The following is an 18867-nucleotide window of genomic DNA, read 5'->3' on the forward strand; positions in this document are numbered from 1 at the left end:
CAAAATATCTGATAAATGCAGATCTTTGGAGATTACAGGTAGCTTTGGTTTCCTTTTTTTATACTTTTCTAAACTTCTCAATTTTATTTTATAGATGTTAAAACTGAGACCTAGGGACTCTAAGGCACTAAGCTGCAGGGCAGAGGATGACCAGAAAACATTTAGTGCAATCACTTCAGTTTACAGCTGAGGAGACAGCCTGAGAGTCGGAGCCTGACACTCTGCCCCTTGACCCAGCGTGCTGTCCACACAGGCCCACCATCAGCCTCACACCTGCACCCATGGGCTCCAGGCACACAGTGCCAGCTGAACAGCGTCTTCCAGAACTTCACCTTCCTCTCCTTTTGCACAGTGCAGCCACAGATCTGTCACTTTACTATCCTCCACATGACACCTGCAGCAAGACATCCTCATGGAACGGGCACTTGTGCTTTTCTGTCCTGGCTATATATTAGCACGATCTAAAGAATTTAAACCAAAGCAAAAGGGGACAGTCCTTGGGACCCACCCTCTATAGATTAAATCAGAATCTCTGAAGAAGAGTCTACAGGTCACTTAATTCTAAAGTGCAGCCAGGACTGAGAAATACTGGGCCAGAGATACGTGAAAACCCAACGTGAGAAAGCGGTGCTGCCAATCCAGTACCCAGGCCAACTTTCCAGTGTAACAACAAGGAAATGATGCTAAAGCATTTGAAGAAGTGAAATTTGGCAAAATGAAGCTCTCAGCCAGAGAGAAACCTTCTGTAAGAGAAACCTCACTTGGGAGCATCTTAAACGAACCTTCTTCCAAGGGGGAAGCCTGGCCCACAGCTTCCACCTCCTTACTGCTCCATTCACCTTCACATGGCTGCATCTGAGACTGCTGACCTTCCCTCTCCATCAAAACCAGAGTGTCAGTCACAGGCCTACTGAACTGCTGCCTTCCTCCTCCTTTCAGAGACCTCACTCCCCACTCCTCCATGTCTCCTCCAATCCCTATCCCCACCCTACCCCACCCCCGCGCCCAGTCACTCCATCATTCTCAGTCTCTTTACTTCCACCTGAGCAGCCCTGACACTCCCTTAAATGTAGGGTTCCCTCGCTGGCCCTTTCTCCCTGCAGTCTTCTTGGGCAATATCAGCACCCACTTTGTGCTAACACTTCCATGTTACTCTCAGGTCTCTCTCCTGAGACAAGCCCTAAACCTAACACACAAGAAAAAGTCTCCTCCCACCTCCAAAGCCATTCCTCCCCATTGGATCATGATTAAATAACATTATCACACATATGCGTTGACATCTTGACTACAGAGCCACACACAGCTCTTCCGGACCTCCCATCCAGTACCAGGCTCTCCTACGACACCTGGGAAGTGTTGCCTGACTCAGTTCCAAATTGTCCCTGCCTTGTAACTGGTTCTTTGTAATCCATCCCATTCCTGCTAGTGTCACTTTTTAAACTTACACTAAGCATACTTCATCACTTAATCACTTTCCTGCCTCCCAAGAACAGAGTCAAATGCACTCTCACCAAGTTCAGTCTGGCCCCACCAAACCTCTCCACTAGCCTGTTCTCCCTCTCAGGCATCTTCCTCACAGTTACTCCCTAACATGGACACCCTCCAAATGTGCCTTTACATATGTTATCTCATTCTATCTTCTTAACAACCTCTAGTGGACAGGAACATTATTTATTTCCCCTATGATCAGGAGATTAAGCCACAGAATGATTAAGACATTTGTACAAAGTCAAACCCAAGGAATCTAGTCTAGTTCCCAGGTCTGTCATCATAACTATTATCTTTTCTCATTTCCCAGGGTGATGAACTGTGCTAAGCATGCGAGACTTCCAGGATCAGGCAAAAGGACAGGAGAAGCACACTCCACAATTCTTTATAAAATGGGTTCCCCAGAGGCAGGCAGAATGCCAGGAAAGCCTCTGGGAAAGGAGGGAGGGCATCAATTTTTCGGGGGATCATGAGATGGACAGAGAGGAACCCCTGAGCTGAAACCTAAAGAAGCTAAGGTTAGCCAAAGGAAGGAATGGAAGAGGAGCAAGGAGGATGTTTCAATCAAGAGAAAACAGGTGAATCAGGATGACAAGCAAGAAAGTGAATGTCAGGTTCCGTCACAAGAGAACAGTTCAGTGTGGCTGCAACCAAGTACAAAGCTTACCCACCTGCTGCTGGCGAGCACCAATGCCCTCGGGGTAGAGGTGCCTATGGGAGTGCAGGTAGCCAATGGCCATCCGGAGATTCTTCACAGTGATTACAGAGCCATAAGCCAGGTCTGGAGGAAAAGAGGCATTGGACAGATGACAGGCTGCCCCTGCCTTGGGTGTGTGTGTGGGGGGGGGGGGGGTGGCTGCAAGCCACAAGCCTCACAAATCCTCCTAGAGATCATGGGGCCCAGGCCTGCCTACAGCTGGAGTCCTGTTGCCTTCTCGTGCCAATGGAAGCACCTCAAGAGGGCGCTCCCTACATTCCCACCACTGACTTCTTCGCTTCAGACTCCACACCCCTCAGACTGCTGCTCCTCCTCAGCTCTTCTCATTCCTTTCTCTTGCAGTCTCCAGTAACCTGTTCTGCCCCTTTCCAGTTCTCATGCAGTCACTAGCACAGCATCAGTCATCTTACCTCTGAAGTGTAAGCTCCTAAGCTCCACTGCACAGATCTCAGGCCAAAGCCCCTCTCTAAGGACTACCTCCACATGACTGCCCTCTGAACCAGTGCCTTCTCTTGCTTTCCTAGTTCTCATTCCTTTCACAGTCTGTGGAGCCCACTGTGTTCCTGGCACTAGATACACTAAAAGAGCAAATGGCCTTCCTGCACTCAGGGCCTCAGTGACACCTTTTTTTCCCTTGCCTGGTCCCCCTTGGGTATGCTCTTGGCTGTCCCTGCTCCTTAGGGATCCTTGGGTACAGGTCTGCAATGACTTCCCAGTGGATGCCCCTAACCTCCTAGACATCTTATTCTTTCTTCCAGCCATGCTAACTCCACACCACACAGCATTCCTAGCTGCCTGCCTGCTCAGAAACCTCCATGTGGTCTCTGATAGCTTACTTACCCATCTCAACCCCTCATCAGCTAGGTCCCAACTCTCTTTTCTAACTTAAGATTCCAGACTCTGAATATATATAACCTGTGCCTTACGTTTTACCCTGCCCTTGGCTTTGATCCTGCCATCCCTTCTTGCCTAAAATGACCTCTTGCTCTTCAGTGCCTACTGAAGTCTCCTCGTCCTGCCAGGGCCAACTCCAAGGCAGACCTTTGTGTGCATGTATATGGGATCCCCTTGAATGGCTTCCCAGCGCTGACTCAGCATGTGCTTCACTCCCAGGACTGTATTCCACCCCTCATATTTATCTCTTTTTTTCATTTTATTTTATTATTAGAGATAGGGTCTATGTAGCTCTAGCTGTCCTGGAACTCGCTATATAGACCAGCCTGGCCTCAAACTCATGAAGCAATGCTTGCCTCTGCTGCAATCAAAGGTATGTGCCACTATGCCAGGTTCTGTATTTCCCTTTTATGTACTTAACACATGGAGGTCCTTCACGTCAGACTATCTCTGGAGGGTGAATACCTGCTAATTACTACCTGTGAATAAGTACAGAACACTGTGACAGCCTATAACTACCCTTAGAGGACTTTCTCTGTGACCAGATTCTCTTGAAATGGCCTTCTTACGGAGCTAGCTTTGATAGCTACAAAGGAGATGTTATTTTGAGTACTATAGTAACTGACTCTTGAGTACTGATACTGTAATGCTGGGCTTTCTCCCAGTCTGCTATACATAGGCTAAAAAACCCCAAGCTTCAGACTTGCTTTTTCCAATTCAACTCCCAGGAAACGCTTCTGCCTAGCACACTCACGTTCGGGGATAGAAGCATTGTGAAGGCTGTTCCCTGAAAGCCGGGCTTGAAAGGCAGAACTGAAGAAGCCATCACCAGGACCACTGTGGGCAAAGGAGAAGCAGAAGAGAGTCAAGCTGAGAGAATAAAAGCTGCCATTTCCCAAAAGCCCTTAGTAAATTAAAAGGAGATTTGAGAATCTGGACGGCAGGCTGGTCTCATGAGACAAACATGGATGATGGAGTTGGAGAGAAGACAATCCAAATTTCACTTCTGACACTTACTACCTGGTTAACATGGGCAATGTCTCTAACCTTATTTAGCCTTAGTTCTTCATTTATAAATAGGAGGTTTTTAAAAAGCCAAAAGAACTCACCAGGGGGCTGGAGAGATGGCTCAGCAGTTAAGAGCACCAATTGCTCTTCCAGAGGTCCTGAGTTCAATTCCCAGTACCCACCTGGCAGCTAACAACTGTCTGTAACTCCAAGATCTGACACCCTCACACAGACATACATGCAGGCAAAACACTGATGTATATAAAAGAATAATAAATAAATTTTTTAAAAAAGAACTCACCAATAATGATAGCTAGATGAGATTATGCATAATGCTAAACCCAGTTCTCGGCACTTAGAAGCTACTTGTTAAATGAGACACTGTTGTTCGTGTCTTGGTTATCAGTACCTCTAGTCCCACTGCAACCCTGGTATCCATCCTCACTAAAGTGAAAGGCCTCTGACAGAGATGGGGCATTTAGGCTATCGGGGAACTCTCCGCCTCTTTCAAGGCTGGGTGCTGGGTTTTCTGAGCCTTGGGATATGCAGAAGAGAGAACACAAGGGGCAGGAAAAAGTTCCTCCCCTCATCCTAACCTCACACAGCCCACACATGGGCTTAGGTGCCAGAGAAAGACCAGAAACAAGAGGCTGGAAAGGCTCTGGCTGTACCTTTTATTCAGCACCATGACATGAACAGCAAAAATGGTCACATAGAGCACCAAAGGCAGCACTATGAGGCACAGGATTCGAGCAGTCAGGTGCTTCCCCACAGTCACCTGTAAACAGAAGCCACCACAGGTGGTGGGCATAAGAAACTTCATTGTACGTATACTAAGAGTCACACTGGAAAGAATAATGGGTGGAAACCCTAGGCCTTTCTATATTACCCTACACCATGCACATGCGCGCGCGCGCACACACACACACACACACACACACACACACACACACACACACACACACACACACACACACACACTGCAGGAGGATAACATGGGCCAGCTCTCTGATGCCCTTCCAGGCACTACACCCATGACCATGACAAGGTGAGACTGTTGTTCAACAGTCACCTCCAGCCCACTGAACTCCCTGAAGTTTCCCAAGGCTCCTTGTACTGACTATGCCAGCCCCTTACCACTTGGCCAACTGTTGCTGGTCTTAACCTTAGGCCTCAACTTCCTCACAGGCCTCCCTGGAGCACCCAAGCTTTGAGGCCTCCCCTCTGCTGTCAAAGGAGAACTGTAATAGGCCCTCTCCTCCTCTCCCCCAACACCCCCCATAGGTTCCAGAGGGCAGGGATCATGTTGTAGTCACCAGCACATTCCCAACATTCTGTATTTAGTAAATGGTCTCTATCTATTTTCTGAATGAATAAACATGTTGGAAATTTGGTAGTTGAGCCCTGGAGCTTGCCTAACCCAAGCTTGAGTCACAGACTGCCCTCTTACTACCCCTAATACCTGTAGGACCTCGGGAAAGTTCCCTCTCTAGGTTTCAAATTCTTCATTTGTAAAATCAGTGAGTGGTAATGACCACCCACCACCTAGGACTTTAGTGATGAGCTAATGAAAGCAAACCATTTTTGTACAGTGCCTGGCACTGAATCAGCCCTTGATTACTAATGTCATATCCTAACAGCGTTTAACGGGCTTCCAAATATGGAAACCCTGGGTCAGGAAAAGAAATTGTGAATTCAGAAGTTCAGCCTCGTCCCACTCATTTGACCTAAGCTCTTATACCCTTGGTGGACTTGATAGCTGAAATTAAGGGAGGTGGGAAGGGGCAACAATAAGAGAATTGCAAGGTGGTTACTCCATGTACTCTCTTTACACCACTCCAGCCCCTCAGCCAGGCCCACTGCCTGGTATCCTGCTGTCTACAGAGGAAAGCTGGGCCTGTCTAGTCTGGCCGTGGCCCACAACACAGAGCACAGGGCCCAGCCGCTCCCTCCACCCCCAGCAGAAGCAGAGAAAGGCCGATAGGGAGAGCACTGTGGAACAAAGCCATCCACAGCACTTGAGTTCTCACCAGTGAAAGACTGAGGTCTCCAAACAGGTGCCAAAGGTCGGAAATGGTGTTCAGTCCCACTTGCAGGATGATAAAGAGGCCAACAAACTTGACCCCTAAAGCACCAGCCAGACTAATGCCAGTCAGGCTGAGCCAGAACCACCAGGGGGCAGAGAAAGGCCTGGAAACCAATAACATACAGTTCAGTTTGGTAGCGAGAACTACATCGGAAATCAAGAGCAGCAGCAGGACAGTCCCCAGAGGTCTATGCTGGACCCTAAGCTGGAGGGTTCTTAACCCCGGGGAACCATGGCATGGCTCCAAGGAGGCTGCGCTCTGTGAAGGCCTCAAACTACAGGCGAGTCAGTGTGAAAGAAAGTAGCGTGTTGTTTTGGGAAGGCTCCATGCTGTTCCTGGCTAGGTATGGGGCCTCTTACATAGAGACTTACTCTTCACTATCGACAAGTCAGGAAGACATAAAAGGAAAAACCCAGAAAAGTTCTCTGGACTCAAGTCAGACTTATCCTTCATGTCACCTCTGGGCCTGCCAAAGCCGGCAGTTATTAACTGTCCATTACCCAGTCAGACAGCATTCCAAATATTGTATCCTATCGTTCTCATCTTCATCACAGCCCTTAAGCTAGAGCTCATTATCCTCTGTTTACACATAAGGAAACTGAGGCACAGATAGGCCACGCAATGTAGCGAGCAAGTGATAGAGGGCAGTTCAAGCCAGGTAATCAGCTATAACGTTGATGTTCCTAACAACACCCAGTACACCACAGCCGATTTCCTGAGGATCGGCACTTCCCCTACCAGAATGAATACTTCTTAAAGGCAACATCTTTGTTCCTCTGCCTCTCTCTCCTGGTATGGTACCTGGCACACGCTATGTATTCAAAACATGGGAGGTGGTCTGGAGATAAAGCTCCAGTGGTGGAGGCTTGCCAAACATATGAGGCCCAAGGCTCAAACTTTGATACCACTTTTTTTTTTCCTTAAAAAAAAAAAAAAAGGTAGACGGAAATGGATGTATAAAAAGCAGAAGATAACCCAAAACCAGAGTAGGCTGGCTGGTACTCACTGGCTGGGGAGGGAGAGTGGACTAGCATATGGGTAAAAACATATTGCTTTCTAGGACAGCCTAGGATATACCAGCTCTTTTGAACTTTGAACACAGTATTTTGAACACATGGAATGACCCACTCTATTCCCTTGGAGGCAGGAAAAGGATCCAGAGAAATAGGAGAGTTCTGGAAGTAGGCCAAAATCCAGATTAGCTTTAGAACTGACCAGGGCCTAGAAAGATCCTCTTGGCTTGTGTGGAAAATTCATCATGAGGTCAGCATTGGATGCAAGCCTTGAGGTAGGGAGACAAGCACCTCTGAGGCAGCATCCACACTGGTGTCCTCCCCTCCAGGATGGAGAACGTGAAGGATAAGATGTCCCAGAGCTCCTCAAACCAACACTGGTGCCGAGGGACAGCTTATAAGGCATAGTGAAGAGGCAACATCAGCACTCCTCCATAATACCCATAAGCTCCTCCCCAACTGTATACCAACTTTAAACATCCAAACACCTCTTGACAATTGACAATTTCTCATCTTGTGAAAAGCAAAACTAAAAGCATCTATCAGAGGAAACACTTTAAAACTTATTTTTCATTGTCTAAAGTATGCTCCTTTTAAACTAAGCTTTAATGCTAGTCCTGTAAGTATCCACCCAGCCCTGCCACAATCAAACTTGTGGGCTGCCATGGCTTCTGACCCCACCCCCACCCCCACTTGAGATGGTATTTCTGACCTGTCCGCACAGGAGTTGTACTTGACCATGCTCAGCATGGCAGCCATGATGAAGAACATCAGAATAGGGTCCAGGAGGATGTACTGGGACAGAGTGAGGCACCCTGTGTCTGAAAAACAGGAGTTTGTTGGTCAAAACACAGAGTGATGAGCGATCTCTGAAAACCAAACACTCTAACAGCAGGAAAAGGTCTCTCTCTCTGCCCGGCAAGTAAGCATCCGGCAGTCAATGACTAGGTGGCCACTGATCACCACTGGATTATCAGCAAAAAGGAGGACTCAGCTTGGGGCCCAGCAGAGTCCAGTGATAAGAAGCAGGACCAATGCTACCTGTAGGCCTTCTATCTCAGAGGTGCATGTGATTCACTCAGAGCAGCCCTGAGGCCACTTCCTCATTTCTACCATAAAAACAATCCACAAGCTGATACAGGTGAAAACTACAACTGTATAGGAGAGTTTATTTTATATGACATCTTTATTGAAGGTTGACTCCCTACATATGTACAGACTGATTTAAAAAATTTAAAAAAGCTTAAGTTATATCATATTCCTGCTTAAACCCTCCAATGTCTTCTTACCTCACTCAGGCTAAACATTTCTCAGGACAGTCCCCAAACCCTGTATGGTCTCCATATCTATCTAAACTCACTGCACTCTCACTGTGCCAATCTCCTGTTGTTACTCAACTCTATTAAGCACTGTATCAGGACTACTACACAGACTGTTCTCCCGGCCTTAATATTCTTCTCTCAGAACTCTGAAGGCTGACCCTGTTTCACTCAGGCCTCTGCTAGACACTACCTTCTTGGGGAGTTCTTTACTGCTTATCCTATCTCAAATAGTATCAATCCCCATTAATCTATCCTCACTCTGCTTCATGTCTAACCTGGCACAAATTGCTTAAGATGCTCCACTACAAGGCCAGTGAGATGGCTCAGCAGGATGGGGTGCTTGCCACCATACCTACTGACCTGAGTGTGGTCCCTGGGACCCACATGACAGAAGGAGAGGATCAAGTCCCGTAAGTTGTCCTCTGACTCGCATAGGTATGCCATGGCAAGTGTGCATACGCCTCCCCCATCACACACAGAGTAAATACTTCAAATGTTAAAAGTACCAGGCTTTATCACAGACTTAATAATGTACTGGCTTATTTGTCTGCCCGTTTACAGGGTATGTTCCATGAGAACAGCCTCTCCTTAGTGTATTTTCTATGGCCTTAAAAGGTGGCCAGGACAGGGTGCCTAGAAAACAGGTATCAAATGGAAAATGAAAAAAATGATTATGAATAACTAAAGGAAAAATACACACAAGGGAAAAGCCACTAGTTCACTACAGGGACTCCTATAACTTTGCCCTATATCCACAAAAACAGCAGCACATCTCTCTGAACAAGTCCCACAACACCCACCTAAAGTGGTCTGGACTTCTCTACATGTAAAGCACCACAAGGTCATGAATTTACTTTAAGAAGAATACAGCTAGCATCAGGACTGACTCCTGCAGTTAGCCCTTGTTTATCCAGATGAAATCCAGAGAAAACACCTAAGTTCTACTGTTATTTTCTGCTTCACTGCTACTTCTGGGCATCTGCCTTTTAGGGACTGGGGAGATAGCTTACTGGAAAAACACTTGTCGTGAAACATGAAGACTGGAGGTCGGATCCCCAGAACCCACATGAAAGCTGGGCAGGCATGGTGGCCACATGTAATCCCAGCACACAGGAGATAGAATGGGAGCCTCAGGGAAAGGTGGTTAACAGGACTCATTGGAAATGGTGAGCTCTGGTTCTGCTTCAGTAGAGAGCAACTTAGGAAGACAACTGTCAACTTCATGCTTCAAACAAACACCCACATAGACACCCACCCATGCAAATACACACACTCATGAACACCACACACACACACACACACACACACACACACACACACACATACGCACCTCACAGATGTAATTATATACTTAAGTGTTACTAGTAACACTATATTTTACCCAATCCTTAAATTATTAAGAACTGGGTCGGTCGGTGGTGGCGCACGCCTTTAATCCCATCACTCAGGAGGCAGAGGCAGGCGGAGCTCTGAGAGTTCTAGGCCAGCCTGGTCCACAGAATGAGTACCAGAACATCCACGGCAACATGGAGAAACCCTCTCTCAAACAAACAAACAAACAAACAAACAAACAAACAGAAATGGATGCAGAGATGTGACCCCTGAATGTACTGATTTCCTCCCACCCACATGGTGTGACAGTCCATCCCCAAACACACAGGTCCAGACAACTTACCGAAGGTGAGAAGGGCAGCAGTGAGCAGTGCTGCTGGAAAGGACTTGGACAGATCCAGGACAGTGAGGTAGGCAAAGGGGATCAGCCAGGAACCCAGGAAAGCACAGAACTACGGAAGGAAGACAGAAGCTGTCAAATAACCAGCTGACCTGGTACATTAATGTCTAAGATGGAGGACCCTGACAAAAGCATGGTCGAGATGATCTCAAATCACATGGGGTGTGCAAGAGTAGCTGTCATTTATTTGTCAGCATTATTTACCAGGAGTGAGAAAACACAAGGTACAATGGAACCCACTACACGAGTTTTTATTAGGGAAGGGAAGAGGTGGAGGTGGGTAGGCCTACCGAAAAGAAAGGTTTGGGGGGGTGGGATGGGGGTGTGTAAGCTACCTCTGGCAAGAGGGAGAGACAGCCAGGAGCAGGTAGAGCCTGTTTTTATAGGTCACCTTGCACATGAGTATATGGGCTTACGTAGCTACGCCACGAATGCGCATACATTACGTGACCACGCTGCACACAGATTACATAGGATGGAAGGCCCTGGAGTGACTAAGCATTTTGCCTGACTACTGACCGCGTATGCGCAGTCATGTGACTCCAGAAGTGGCTAGGAATAATACCAGTAGTGTCATATCAAAGAACCACATGAGGCAGTGGGTATGCCCCTCAGAACCTTGGCACATGTACTGACATGAAATCAGTGAGCATTTACAGGAAGAAGCAGGGCTGCCCATCACAGCCCCTGTCTCCTATCTTAGCCTCCTATCATTTCAATAGGAAAGCCAGGGCTCTGACCTCACAGGCTCAGGCTGAGGAGTACTGAGGGCAAGGCTTACTAACACAGAAAGTACTTCACCAACATTAGTGTCTAGCACAAAGCTATGGTGTAAGTTGAAGCAGACTTATTTGAAGCATCTTAATATTTTTGAGACTTCTACTGATATTCCTGTAATATTTCCCCTGGTGCTTTGCTCTGAGGATACCAGAAATTGCTCTTAATCTACAGGGTGCATTTTGATTTGGGAAAAATGACTACTTGACACTTCAAAAGCTGAAGAATTTGGGGCTTTGGTTCTTTTTATTAATAAACAGTCCTCTTCCATCTCCTTAGTCTGCCCATCAGTAGTAAACAGACAAGGCCAGGGTAATGAGAAACTCTTCCCTTTGGGCCATCACTTTTGTAAACAGAAGAGAATGGATGAAGCTATTTGTCCTTCCCAATTTCCACAAGTCCATGGTGAATATTGTGTATACTCTGTGGTGTTCAAGGGTCATTAGGAAGAAAAGAATTTCTCAACAGATCTGGGTGTGGTGGTGCATGCCTTTAATTCCAACACTTCAGTGGCAGAAGCAGGCAGATCTCTGTGAGTTCCAAGCCAGACTAGACTACATAGTGAGTTCTAGGATAGCCAGGGCTGCATAGTGAGTCCCTGTCTCAAGAAACAAACAAAAATAAAAAGAAACAAAAGTATCACTTGAGGGGCAGGGCATTCCCTGTTTAACATGGCATGCAGGACTACACAGACCATCCAGTGACTAGCCCCAGGAAGCACACAGTCACCTCATCTAATTTGTGAAAGCAAAGTGCTCTGAGAACTCCAGGCTGGAGGCCAGCTTCCTCAGGTTCTCATTAGGTTGCTCCCAGGGAGTTGAGGGTTTAGGCTCTGCCATGTTCCATTAAGCTGATGCTGAGAATCAGGGAGTAGAGGGACTGGAATGGGCATGCAGCCTCCCTGAGAGTGAGACTTCTAAGTGCCTGACTTCCTTTGGAGACAGTGTGAAGATGCCATAATGTGAAGGGGAGGCTGGCAGAGGCATGCAACCCAAGCATGGGCTGACAGGCTGTAGCGTTCATGGCTCCTAAGCAACCTTGGTGCTATCTGTGGCCTCCCTTTCTTCCTTCCTTCCAAACTCACTTCCAGATTTCTACTTTAGGGGAGGGCTCAATCATATTCCTCTCCCCACTCCCCAGAAGTCCCTTCATCTACACCTGCCGCTTCCAACTATGCCATTTCTGAGTGGGTGTGGCCCCAGGGTGGGTGTGGCCCCAGGGTGGGTGTGGCCCCAGTCTACATAAAGCAGGAAGCCTTACTCCTCTCATTCCCATGTAGCTGTGGTGCTTGTAGCTGTCCCCAGGCTTCTCGAACAAAAAAGTACCATCGTATCCACTCAGGTAGCCGGCAAGACCGATCAGCATCTGAGGAGAGAGGAATGAACAAAAAGATGAAATGTTTAGAAAAAGACTCCTCTGTCCCGCTCTCTCCAGCTGCATGCATAGCCTGCAGTTTCCCTTGACAACAGGCCAGAGAAGTGCCAGTGTGACCTTTTGTCTTGCAGCTGCTGCAGAGTAAAAAATCTCTTGTCTAAAGAGCTTGCTGCTGGAAACAAACCCTCCCTTGTGCCACAGCTCAGTTCCTGGGACTAGTGCAGACTGAGACTTGAGGGAGGAAAGCACGCCCTAACTTGAAGGGCAGGGTCAGTGAGGGCCACACATGCAGCTTTCTTTCTTTCATTTGCTGTGAGATGAAACATGACAGCTCTCGGGGAAGGAAGGTCCTGGGCATTCTCACTCCTGGGAGACTGGCCTTCCACGGAAAGAGAAGAGGTTCCAGTCACAATGGAGAGGGAGGACAGTGGCCAAGGAGCTGCACAGGACGAGTAAGGGGCAGGAGTGAGAAAGAGAATGCAAAACAGAGGCATTTCCCCAGACAGGGAGGGAGGGAGGGAGGGCGATTGAGTGAGAGTGAGAGAGAAAGTGAGAGAGAGTGAGAGAGAGAGAGAGAGAGAGAGAGAGAGAGAGAGAGAGAGAGAGAGAGAGAGAGAGATTGAGATTGATTAATTCCCCTTCTGCAACACAGAGGTCCCATAGTAACTGCTCTACCCAGCTGCTCTGAGCTTCCCAGGTCCAGGTCCAGGCACAACTGCTTGTCTCTGTTGTTAAAAGCAGACAGGAAGAGGCAAGGCTTTTCTCGGCTCAGAACTAACTCTACATTGGGCTACAAGACCTACCTCTCTACACATCCTTCCCTGGAGGAGTTTTGTCCCCAACCTAGCCTAGGTGCTCAGGCTTCTTTGGTTCAACCTGACAGACCATTACCCCGGGATCTAAAGATCTGAGTCTACAGTTAGGAAGAGAGGCTTTTTCTAATCCATTTGTCTTCTCAGAGGAAGTTGTTTTTAAAAGAGTAAAACAAAATTTAATTGGTAGAATTTTTAACTGTAAACATTAGGGAACAGGTCAATATGGGAATCAAGAGAAGGAAAAAGTTTAATTTTTTTATAGATTAAGCTCCTCTAAGTTATATTTCCTTTATGTAGTATATTATACTTCTATAAAATGAATTTAAAAGTAGTTTTAAATGTAGCTACAAGGTTGTATAATCATTACTACTATGTTATTCTAGGACATTTCATCATCCTGAGAAGAAATCTCCTTGTATCAGAACATTATTCTTTTATATGGGTGAATAATATTCCGCTGTAAGAATATACCACATTTGTTTATCCATCCATCAGTTGATGGATGCTCTTCTCCATTTCTGAGTCCAGAGAATCCCTAAAAACACCAAAGATTTTCTATCAAAGTACCTGGTCATGGAATTCTGAACTCTAAGAATTAAGTCCAAACCTAACACTTGGCTCCAGTTCTTAGATGCCATCTGCCCAGATAAAAGATGGTTAATTACCACACTGCTTACCTTTCCCAGAGGTGGGTGTACATCAAAGAAAAAGGTGCGGTTAATATAGTAACTTCCCATTTTTCCAAAATGAGTCTCATCCCAACTAAAGGAAAAACATAAAAATTTAATAAACCATAGTTAAAGTTACAATTAAAACCAAGGGTCATGAGTTTCAAGCATATAATATGCAGGTTGGCTTTAAAAAAAAAACTTTTGACATAGTGATTTGAGGAAAACTTTTAAGCTGGCTATCAACCTAGATCTTGATAATAAGAAAAGTTAACATTTACCTAGCAGTTACCATACATTTAAATTAAATATAGTCTTCTTCTATATTTTGAGTTCCTATCAATTTATTCTAAAGCAGCAGTGTTTCCTGTAACATGGAAAGGGTTTTGTAAAGGAGTTTCTTCCCAGCCTGGTAACTTCTCACTCTGATGCCATTTGGTCTTCGAATGCACGTTGCTACACTGTCAGGCTACTGGTTCTAGAGCTTTTAACACAAGACTATCACAGAAGAGCCAGATGCTATCCACCAACCTGCTAAACTGTCCCAACAGTTTCTGTTAGTCTTAACAGAAAATGCTCCTGTCAGGCATCTGGTCACAGCACCGAAGAAATTAATTAATACATTGTTACGATCCGCACTCAGGAGGCTAAGACAAGAGGATGGCTAAAACTTTGAGGCCAATCTGGTCTATACAGCAAGACCTTATCTCAAAAAGCAAAACAAAATCAAACAAATAAAAACCACTGAAAGATCCTTGGGTAAGCTATGTGCTCAAGGCAAAAAGTACATGTACCTGGTGCGCTGGCTCAGAGCCCTAAATTCCTTGACCCCTCCCTCTCTGCTATTATCTTCAGCCACTTTAAAGAGGAAGGTCACATGTCCCCAAGCAGACTGAAGACCACACACATTCATCTTAGTATGCTAGAGAACTCCAGGGAGGAATGGGACCTAAACTCAGAGCTCTCCTGCATAAAGGCCCCTATCTCCTCCTGCCCAGACCCATGGGGGCCGCACAGAGGGGGATACCGGGATTACCAAAGGCACTAAGGACTGCAGTGTGTACAGAGCTAAAAGACAAAGCACCTCTAAGTCCAGGGGCTCCCTGGACAGATGGAAGAACACTGGGGAAGGAGTGGCCAAGTCAGTGAGGAGGTAAGTGAGAAAAGTTTTCTACCTCTCTGGTCAGTATTCCCACAGCCCATGAAATGGCATGTTCTCTGGGTGGTACTGGATATATTAAACTCATTAGTTCAAGGCGGGAAAGAGGCCAAGTTTAACTAATTTGTCTGAGCCAAGTTCATTGTACTTAAAGTACCTTGCAGGTAGGAGTCATGGGTTGTTGTGGGTACCCACTGCTAAATGTACAGCTTGTATTGACCTCAAAAAGTATCAAAGGAGATTATCTCATTCAAGGATTATTGTGTACAGAGAGGTAGCCCTGTTCCCTCCTAGTGGTCCAGGAGAAATAAATCCCTGAAAAGGAAAGAGAATTCAGCTTTAAAGACAGAGCTAGGGAGATAGCAAGGAGTTTTGTGAACAGGAGGACCTGAGCATGGGTTCCCAGCAACCGTGTAAAAAATAGGTGTGGTAGAGTGCCCATTATCCGAGAACTGAGTAGGCCAGCCAGCTCCAAGTGCAGAGAGAGCCAGCCCCTCTCTAAAAAATAAGGTGTAGACAAAGGAAGACATTCAATATCAACTTCTATATGTACTGCACATACACAAATGCAAGTGCATAGCCCCCCACATACATGCAAGTGTACAGTCCCCACCCCCCCAGGCATACACATGCACACACACAAGCCCATAGATGCACACACACCCATTAAGGACTGCTAGAATACTATGAAACTAGTCACCATCGTAACAGTGCCACCTGCTGAACACAGGTACTAAAAGGCCAATTACTAACCTCTTACTGAAAGGCTGCCTTAGCCACAAAAGCCTCAGAGGGCTCTCTGGCCCTCCATTTCCACTTTGGAATAGGTTATCTTGGAGTTTACAACTAACAAAAGGAGGACTCAACAAGTGGGTGTAGTCAAGGAGACAGTCAACCTGGCCCAGGAGGATGCTCAGTTCTACATAAAGCAGCAGGTGCCCCCTTTGGGAGAAATGACTTCCTATTCCACTCTGAAGCACAGCCACTAGTTCAGTGGGGCCCATGACTCACTGAGCTTCTTTACAGTGCCCATACCTGGTTCTCTGAGGGTTAGGCTAAGTAAAAAGCTGATGATACCCACTGGGTGGCAGCCATCTTGCCCTAAAGACAACTGTGCTCAATAGTTTCATTTCAACTTGACACAAACTAAAATCATCCGAGAGGAGGGAACGTCAATTAAGAAAATGCCTCCATAAAATCAGGCTCTAGGCAAGCCTGTAGGATATTTCTTAACTAATGATTGATGGGGAAGGGCCAAGCCCATTGTGAGTGGTGCCATCCCTGGGCTTGGTAGTCCTGGGTTCTATAAGAAAGCTGCTAAGCAAGCCATTGGGAGCAAGCCAGTAAGCAGCACCCCTCCATGGCCTCTGCACCAGCTCCTACCTCCAGGTTTCTGCCCTGCTTGAGTTCCTGTCCTGACTTCCTTTGATGATGAACAGTGATGTGGACAGGTAAGCCAAATAAACCCTCTCCTCCTCAAGTTAGTGTGGTCATGGTGTTTATCACAGCAATAGTAACCCTAAGACAATAACTCTGGCTGCCTGACTACAGTCAAAGTTGAAAGGTCTGACATACCACTTGGGAGATTATGTACTGAGAGACTCAAGACACTCTCCAAGAAGCTGGAAACTGTCGGCCTACTGATAGAATCGTCCTGCTTACTTATGACACACCCATCATACAGGATGTAGTCTGATATGAATAGCTACACTCAAGCTCCTCATCAAGTCTACACCATCCAGCCCTGCCTGTATTGCACAGGGCGTGAAAACACGTGTGGTATCATGAACTGATTGAGCACTGTTTGTTTTTAAGATTTATTTATTTATTATGTAGACAGTGTTCTGTCTGCATGTATCCCTGCAGGCCCAAAGAGGGCACCAGATCTCACTACAGATGGTTTTCAACCACCATGTGGTTGCTAGGAACTGAACTCAGGACCTTTGGAAGAACAGCCAGGAGCACCAAGTTTTAAAGGACCACAGGTCTCTGAAGCAGAAGCCACCACGGTATCCCAGGCTGTTGTGGAATATTTGTCTACACTGTAAAGATGTGTATCTGCCTAAGGCATTTTCTGACTGGTTTAATAGTTAAATTAATATTTAATAGCTAGTCAGGAGAGAATAGGCAGGACTTCCAAGCAAAGAGAGAGAAATTGGGAGGAGGAATCTAGGCATGCGATTTCACCAGCAGACTCAGAACAAGTTGGATGTACCACACTAAGAGGTAACCATGCCATATGGCGCAACATAAATTAAAAAAATAAGTGTTAGTTAAGTTATAAGAAAGAGCTAGTTGGGAAAAAGCCTAAGCTAAGGCTAAGCTTTCATAATTAACAGTAAGTCTCCAGGTCATTATTTGTGGGTTGGCGGTCCAAAGATAGTCTGACAAGAAAGCTTGCTGCACCAGGTTCCTGCCAAAAGCTGGCCTACTTGCTTTGAGTAGTAAGGAATCCTCCACTGGGCAATGACTGCCTGCTCCTAAGACACTGTGTCAAGAGTCCACTGCTGTCCTCATCGGTACTTATTGCTGCTGTCACCTTCTCAAGTTACAGAACAGCTGCAGCTCTGGCTCAGGGACTCTGGATAAACCACTGTGGTCCTTACAATCAATGTCATTTTACCAGCTTTCCAAACCATCTAGTCCGACGGTGCTACACCTTTTTGTCACATGGTCATCTAACAATGGGCCAACAGTCAAGGTAATAACAGACCACCCATGCTCCCATCATCCACAAACAACTGATGCTGTCAAGTATTGGACAGTTTCCTCAGAAGCCAACTAAAAAGGTTTGACTCGACCCCCATCACCTCCTCCTGGCCTACACACTTTAGACAACAGTCTGGTCCTTATGCACTCATCCCCACAAAAATTCATCTCCTCTTAACTATCAACTATCAGAAAAAAAGGAGTGGAGCTATACAAAGCTGCTTAGGAAAACTGGGGTTTCCGTACCACGGTATGTCTTTCTTCTTACAGACACTCTAGATCAGCAGAGAAGGGTAAGGAAAGGTGACAATACTCAAATTTAATTCTAGTTTCGTTTCCTGGATTGTCTAACTGGAGCTAAATGGCCTAGAACATAAACACAATGACACTTAGTTGAGTACAAGTCTCCCCACAATGCCTACCTGTGTCAGAGAGAAGACACAATAGGTCTTGGTGAATTTTCTAACAATGCCTGTGGTAATAAGGTCTAGATATAAACAGATTACAAGGCAAATAGAAACTGGCATTGGACACACTACCATCATGGGCAGAGTTATGAACAGAAACAACCTCAACACCTGAGGAAGAAAGACATTAGAGTTCTGGAGATGTACAGAGAATGGAAACATTAATTCTCTCTTTGTCCCCTAAGTCAAACACCGGAGCCTGGCAACATTCAGATGGGCCACTTACATTAAGTGGCTGCTGATAACAGTAACTCAACCTGTAGCTGGAAACAGAAAAACTCACGTGGATGGACTGGATGGACATGGACAGTCTTGAGCTGCTCTCATGTGGCTGATGACATCAGTACCAACTCCCCAAAAAGCAGCTCCCTGGTATGTGTGCTAATGCACAGAAGGCACAATTTTCTGTTTATCTCACTCTATAAAGTGCAACATGCACTCTTCTCTAAAGTACTAGGGACCTTAGTTATGCCCATACAGTCACTGGGCTTCAACTACTCAATGATACTGCCTAATCCAATTAAATGATGATCCAAATAAAACTGAAACTAAATGCCCTGCATCTCTTTAGGTATCGTGTTAGTATATAAGGACGAGGCCACTGAATGTCTCTCCGTTAGACATGGGAGGTGCACC

At 46.2% G+C, this 18867-nt stretch overlaps 1 protein-coding gene across 1 annotated transcript in view; it reads right to left on the minus strand.

Moving 5' to 3' along the window:
• Pomt2 (protein O-mannosyltransferase 2) overlaps positions 1–18867 on the minus strand; it is a 44363-nt gene that overhangs the window by 23424 nt on the left and 2072 nt on the right. The window contains 8 exon segments of the mRNA XM_052738622.1: positions 2160–2269; positions 3855–3937; positions 4780–4886; positions 6139–6298; positions 7921–8029; positions 10206–10314; positions 12300–12404; positions 13906–13990. Of these exon segments, the coding sequence (XP_052594582.1) occupies positions 2160–2269; positions 3855–3937; positions 4780–4886; positions 6139–6298; positions 7921–8029; positions 10206–10314; positions 12300–12404; positions 13906–13990 (868 nt within the window).

This window comes from Peromyscus californicus, unplaced genomic scaffold (assembly GCF_007827085.1).
Source record: "Peromyscus californicus insignis strain IS unplaced genomic scaffold, ASM782708v3 Scaffold_15__1_contigs__length_86483966, whole genome shotgun sequence".
NCBI lineage: Eukaryota > Metazoa > Chordata > Mammalia > Rodentia > Cricetidae > Peromyscus > Peromyscus californicus.